General features: G+C 52.2%; 1 protein-coding gene across 3 annotated transcripts in view; it reads left to right on the forward strand.

Moving 5' to 3' along the window:
• Positions 1-7,176, forward strand: part of Pemt (phosphatidylethanolamine N-methyltransferase) — an 82,144-nt gene that overhangs the window by 14,566 nt on the left and 60,402 nt on the right. For 2 of the 3 annotated variants that reach the window (XM_023700116.1, XM_004640336.2), the window contains exon 2: positions 1,088-1,195. In XM_023700116.1, coding sequence (XP_023555884.1) covers positions 1,088-1,195 — 108 coding nt within the window. Of the gene's footprint in view, positions 1-864; positions 1,000-1,087; positions 1,196-7,176 lie in introns of those variants that run through there. The other variant, XM_023700117.1, reaches the window with a different exon arrangement.

Here is a 7,176-nt window from a genome sequence, read left to right on the forward strand (position 1 = left end):
TGCTGGGGGCTTGAACTGTGGTCCCTGTGCTTTGCTAAGCTTGTTCTAAGTAGGTGCTTTAGACCACTGAGCCATCTCACCAGCCCTGAAATGGGTTTTGCTATGCATTTCAAATTGGCTTTGAACTTGCAATGATCATCCTGCCTTAGCTTCCGGAGTGCTGGGATTACAGGCATGCACCACCATGCCCAGCCCCAGGCTGGTCTTGAACTTGGCATCCTTTTGCCTCAGTCTCCTGAATAGCTAGGCTTGTAGACATTGCTGCCTCGCCTGGCCTCTCATCTGTTTTGAAGCACATACAGAGAAAGAATATTTAGATTCAGTACTCTGTTGTTTTATGTTTCTAAACTTCATGTCCGTGCCAAGTGCTGCAGTATATTATTTTAATTTGACTTTATGTTTTTGAGAACATTGTAGCAACCATGTGTGTTGTTCTTTTCTTCTTTCTTTCTTTTTTTTTTTTTTTTTTTTTTTTTGGTATTGGCAGTTAAACTCAGGACCTTGTGCTTGTCAGGCAGGTGCTGTGCCACTGAGCTATATCCCCAACTCTGGGTTTTCACATGTGGATCTAGCATTTGTTGAATGTCAGTTGTTAGTCCCTATCCACATCCTCAGCAACATTCCAGATAATCCCTTATTATGTTCTGGTGAGAAAAGGCGCATTACTATCGTAATTTGCCGTTACCCAATTGTTGGTGAGGCCAAGAATCTCTTCACATGTGTTTTGATCTGATTTTTCTCAGGGCCTCTGACACCCTTATCCTGCAGGGCCTTAGTCATACCAGGCCTGGCGTCACTTCCCTTTGAGGGAACAAGCTGCCCATCTTCAGAGTTGCTGAGTGCCTTGTCCAGTGCCATGCCTGCCTCTGCATCGGCCAGCCCAGCTGCCCTCCTGACAGGGCACGACACAGCTGACTGGGTTTGCTTTTTATCTCCATTTTGTGATTACGGCGTGGTAACCTTGGCCGAATGTGGAGGTTCTCGGCCTGTTCCTGGAGGGTAACTTTGTCTTCATGTGTGGGGCCCAGGTCCTGCCTGTCTCTGGGCGGTACTGGGCGGCCTCGGCTGACGCTGCTCCTCCTTGCAGGCAGACCTCTGCGTCATGACCTGGCTGCTGCACTACGTGGACCCTTTGGATCTCGGCTTCGTGGCAGCTGTCCTCACCATTGCTTTCAATCCGTTTTTCTGGAATGTGGTGAGTACTCGTGCACCTGACACAGCAGGTGAACCTGGCATGGGGGGGATTGCTGCTGTCCACACAGCCTGCCCTCTTTCATGCATCACCACCCTCTTCCTTGCTTCCCCAGCACTGCCTTCCTTGCTTCCGTGAAGTTCCTGCCTCACACCAGCAGCCCCGGGCTGATGTTGGGTGCTCTAGGCAGTGGGGTTGGCCCTGCAGGTGTCAGAGAAGCCTGAGAGGAAGGCTGCCCAGTGCTAAGGACTCCTAGTACCTAGCCCTCTCTTGGGTAGCCTTTTTGTTCATGAAGTCAATCACCTGGCTTGCAGGGGCTCTCTTTCTTGTCTGCCCTGTCACATAAGTCATTCTCTTGTGAAACCTCTCTCCTCAGGTGTATTGTTGTTTTTCTTCATGTGGCCTCCTTTATTTTATTCTATTTATTTATTTATTTATCTTTGGTGGAGCTGGGGCTTGAACTCAGGCCCTTGTGCTTGTCAGGGAAGCACTTATTCCACTGAGTCATCTCCTCAGCCCGTGTGGCCTCCTTTAAAGGAGCATGTACACTGCTGGGTGGCAAGGACAGACCCACAGGGTCTGAAATCCAAGGACAGACAGGCACCAGCTCAGACTGGACACAAGAGACATGTGTGGTGGGCAGGGGGCTTGGGCCCATGGAGAAGGTTTGGAGAAAGGCCTGGCCGTCAGCTCCTACACAGCCCTTCTCTGAGACACCCTCTTTCCCTGTCAGGATTTCAGGTGAAATACTTGGGTCTGTGGCCCCTCTCTGGTGGATGTCTGTGGAAGGTGGTCCTGGGCTGTTTGCCAGGGCCTTTGCTATGCCCATTGGAGTATAACCAAGCTGGTAGTCCCAGGGCGCAGTGCACTAGGGCTTGCTAACGCAGAGCCTCAGAACCCGGTGATTGCCCTTGAGGCTAATCTGCAGAAGGCCAAGATCTGTGTCAGCAACACACTGTTCCTGTCTGTTTTCATTTAACGTAAGCTCTTAGACCCAGAGCAGAACAGAACATGTTTTCATCTGGTTTATGACTTGGGTCTTTTCTCCATCTGGTGAGACGGGTAGGGGTGGTGAGGGTGGGGCAGCTCGCTCCGCAGCAGCCACGTCTTAAATGACCTGTCCTTGCTGAATGTGTGGACCTGCTTCTAGAGGTAGGACCCAGGCCAGTAAGTGGCCTCCCCTTGCTCCTGAGAGGCCTCAGCTAGAGATGGTCCTGATCTGACTCTGTCTCACCAGCCAGGGTGGGCAGCAGCGGTGCCTGACGCCCTCAGCCTTACCTCTGCTCACCTCACCCTTCCTGTGCAAGTGGAGCTGGCACCCCAAGGGGACACTGAGGGTGAAGATGCTGATGCCAGGCTCCAGCTCCTGTAACTGAGAGATTACATGTCTTGTCTATTGTTTTAGGCCACTAAGTTTATGATAATTTGTTACAACAGCCACAGGAAAAGAATGCAAGATGTTAGAATAGCTATTGAGCTAGGCATGGTAGCACATGCCTGTAATTCCAGCACTTGGGAGACTGAGATGGGACGATTGGTGCGAGTGAGAAGCTAGCCTAGGCTATATAGTGAGTTCAAGGCCCACCTGAACTACATAGTGATACCCTATCTCAAAAAAAAAAACAAAAAACAAACCACCCAAAAAGAAAGAAAGATCCTAGCTAACAGACCCCTGTAACTAGTGGCAGTACTGGGTGTGCATGCCCTTTCCTCACCCCAAGTTTTGCCCTGCATGGGGCTCCCACAGCTGGCTGGAATCTTTGTGCTCTAGCACCCTGCCGGCCTGGCCCAACAGTTCACGCACACACAGGTCTCTCAGGACCATGAGCAGTGCTGGCCCATGCACTGTGGCCCTGGGGACACTTTTATTCATGCACAAGCCCCCCTTGGTGGTTTCCTGATGGTGCTTCCGGCAGTGAATTTTTGCACACTGTGTGTTGAAGCTGCATCGTGGACTGTGATGATGTCCGGAACGCCTGAGGCTTTAGCTGCGCAGATGCAGTAAGGTTTGGAGGTCGGCGGCTCACATCTGTGTTTGGCATAGCAAGTTGGTTTTTTTTTTTTTTTCTTGGCCATAAGTTTTTGATTTCCTTCTTTTTGAGAAAAAGTATTCATTGGAACAGTTTGTGGTCATTAGTGGGAAAGAGAATGAGCCCTTCAAATCTTTTCAGACTGAAGAGAGGGACAAAACGTTGTGGTTCAGCGGGCTGCTTCCCTGGGGGAGCCACAGCAGCATGTGGAGGCTGGGGAGGCCAGGTGGGGCTTTAGCCCTGGCCCTGCCAAGTTCTGGGGAGGAGAAACCCTGCCACCAGCAGTAAATAGGCCACATCTGTAAAGGCACATAAAGACTAGTCATTAAATTTTAAGAACTGCCAATATTTGACTGGACTTACGTGGTTAACATTGTGCAGGGTGCATTTCATGCAGTATGTCAATAAGTCTCTACTATAACTGCTGTTATTATCCCCCTTGGAAAATGGGGCTTGAAGAGTATATTAGCCCATTTTGTGTTACTGTAACAAAATACCTAAGGCGTCCTTCCCAAAGTAAAGAGGTGCTTTTGGACTCAATTCCAGTAGCTGGGAGAACAGCCAGCAGTTGAGGCCTGGTGGTGGCTTGCACCAGAGTGGAGCCGAGGAAGTGGGAGGAGTGATCAGGGGGAATCTGGCAAGATTGGCCAACTCTAAGGTGGGGGCCTGAGTGGCCGGTGGGATGGCCTGGCCCTTAGGTGAAATGGACACTAAAAGAGGTGAAGGGTGTAGGGGACAAGGGCTCAACTTAGCTCATATAGACCAATGATGGCAGGGTCTCCAGGTGGAGTGATAGCTGTGTGTGGTTCTGGAAAAGTTCAGAGTGACTGGGACTAGAGAGTGACCACCCTGAACTGAGTCTGGCTGGGGACTAGGTCGCTGGCTCTGTGCACCCCTCTGGGGCTATTACTGGGAGAAAGGCTTCTACATTCTTGGGTGGGGTAGGTTGCCTACTCAGTTTGTTCAGTGCCCCACAGAATCCATGGTCCTGAGGCCTCAAGAGGCTCTTTCCAACCCCCTCTTGTGGGACCTTTGGGACTTCTTCATGGTGGCCCTGCTGTCCCTGACATTGGCCTCCCAGGGTCCCTGCTTCAGTCTGGCTCCTCCTCTGCTCCTGTGTACTTCTCTTCCACTGTCTGACACTCATGTATTAGCTATCAAGTCCTGCTGTGTGCCAGGCATTATTGGGCATATTCTTGGAAAGCCATTGAACAGTCTGACCTTGTAGGGCACATATATGTGTATAAAGGAAATGGGATAACAGTGGTAAGGAAAAAGTCAAGATGCTAGAGAAGCCATCAGGGACTTCACCCATCACCCTAGGTCTCCATCTGTGGCCCATAATGCTCTAAGTGTTCTAGGAGGTTGGGCCCAGCCCTGCAAGCAACTGCTGAGTGATGTCCTTCCCAGACCCCCAGAAGGAATGGAGACTTCTTGATGTGCTCTTTCCTGGCTCCATGGAAAGCCAGTGCCAGCGTCAGGCTGTGGCCCCGGTGTCTCAGTCTCTGCCCTGATAGGCTCCACCTGTCAGTAGGTCGGCACTTCTTGACTTCGGACCCTGGATCCATGGGCCAGGCCCGTGGTGCAGCAGTAGCAGCCAGGCTCCCTTCCTCTCCCTCCGCCCACCATGATATGCAGTGTTGCGTACCAGCACTAGCACTCAGACTGTGTCTGTGAGGAGGTGTCCTTCTTTGCCTGGCCAAGAAGCCCTTCTGGCAGGTGTCCTCTGGGTCCTAGCCCTTCCTGAGTGATCTGCACTTTTGGGCCAGGGCTTCCTGAAGGGCCTGCAGTAGCCCTTGTCAGATGTCACCTCCCCACCTCTTCCGTTCCCTGCTCTGCCTGCTCTCGGTCAGGGTTTCAGACACTGACTGGGGCTGCCCAACGTATTATAGGATGTCCAGCAGTGTTGCTGCCCTCCGTCTGTTAGGGGTCAGTAGCACCATTTCTAGACATGCCAGGTGTCGCACATGGGCCCTAGTGGACAGGTGGTCTGAGTAGCCACGTGTGTCTCATGCATCCCTTAGCACGGCTCCATGCCTAGTGCCCCCATTTGCTCTTTACGCTTTGCTCCAGCATCCCAAATTGCTATTGTGTTCTCCCTGGCATGTGCTGCACCCTGAGTAGCTGAGGGGGACTACTCAGCCTACCCTGGTACCAACACTCAGTGTGGTACCCAGGCACTGTGGGTTTCATGAACATGTATTGGGCTTTTAACTAGCTTCCTGTTCTGCATCCTGTGGCTGAGGTCCATTTCCATTTGGGACATTTTGGCATACATACCTGACTTTGTGGAAGAGAAGGCTGCTCTGGATAGCAGACATGGCAGTGTCTATAGCAGGCACAGCCGTTGCATCACCAGAGACGAGACAGGCCACCCTGTGTGGCTCTAGCCCCACTCCCCTCCTGGGCAAGAAGCTACAGAGCCAGCACCTGGATCAAATGTTGGCTGTGAGGGCTTCTGTTGTTTTTAAGAGTCAATGCTGCTTATGGTTTGCTGTCTCTATTACAATCAGAGACAGAATTTTTATAACCCACATCAAAGCAGACAGACATAGTGTGTGTAGAGACCATGGCTAACTGTGGCGTTCTGTCTAGGAAGGGTGGCCTAGTGTGTAATTATCTCCCATTTGGGACCCCGATAGAGGTGTGAAAGGGGTGTGTTGAGAGTCCTGCTGTGACAACAGAACTCTTACATGGGGACCGGATGTTTCCTGTAGGTGTGGGATGCTTTGGAGTGTGCTTGGCAATGTTCCTTTCAGCCCACTCACTACTGGAGGATCAGTCCCCCAGGATCAGCACAGTCTCTCCCTCCACAGCCCTTGTCACCTCCCAACTGAGGGGACATAGGGCAGAGGACTTTGCCAGAGTGACTTGGCTGTCCACAGTCTGGTCCTCACTCCCAGACCGGGACAGACTCCCTGGACTTGGTCCTGGAGCTGACGCCCTTGGCAGGGGTGGGCCCTGTCTCTGCATCAGGACAGCCATGCTGTTCTGCTCATTGACTGGAGTGTTCCTGGTTGTGGCCTTAGGGTCTTACATTCTGGAACCCTTGGTCCTAGGCAGATAGGACTTGTTGGCCTCTTCTGGAAGACTGCTTAGGGAAGGGGTGGTGGTGTTTCTCTTGGGAAGAGGGGAGGCACCGGTTGCTCTGAGCTGTGACTGGCAGGCTGGCAGGGTTTACAGAATGGGGTCCTGGCTCCCCTGGCACCGTTGGTCCCATTGGGCTGTCAGCAGCACCTTCTGAGGGAGCTTAAGGGCATGGATGGTAGGTGGCGCTGTGGGCAAGTGGAGGTAGGCCTTCCCCTCTGGAGGAGAAAGGAGGTGGCAGTGAGGGAGAGGACACCAACTAGGATGAAAGGCACACCCACCGCACCTCCAGTCTGCCCTGTCACCCCCTCACTCTGCCTGCTGCTTCCGCCTTGTCCATCACCTCTGCTGCCCCTGCCGCCTCAGTTTCTGGTTCAGATTGTAGCTCTCAATCTGCTACTTCCCTTCTGAGTACCTGAGGGGCTCCTACCAGATACCAGGGAGGCCGTGCCTGTGGATGCTGAAGGGTCAGCTCAGGACCCCTCTCATCTACACCTGCCTTCTGGGCCTTGCTTTCTCCATCTAAAGTGAGGCCCTTCACTGAGGTCCTGTCTAGTCTCAACTGCCTAATACTGAACCTGGGTGGCCTTGTGAGGGACATTACCCTGCCCTCCTGGAATGGGTGCTGGGTTAGCAGGCGAGACTGGATATCCAAAGAGAAATAGGAAAATTAGGGTTCAGGTGATGGTATAGCTCACTGCAAGAGTACAGGAGAGGAGATATCCAAGTGTTTCAGAGGGAGAATGCAAGATTTAAAGGCCAAGTGAGCTTTCTCCTCCCTTTCCTCTCCATTACCTCCTCCTTCTCTTCCTCCTCCATTCTCTCTCTCATTCTCTCTCTCTCTCTCTCTCTCTCTCTCTCTCTCTC

The sequence above is a fragment of the Octodon degus genome, unplaced genomic scaffold, assembly GCF_000260255.1.
Source record: "Octodon degus isolate 3935 unplaced genomic scaffold, OctDeg1.0 scaffold00122, whole genome shotgun sequence".
Classification (NCBI taxonomy): domain Eukaryota; kingdom Metazoa; phylum Chordata; class Mammalia; order Rodentia; family Octodontidae; genus Octodon; species Octodon degus.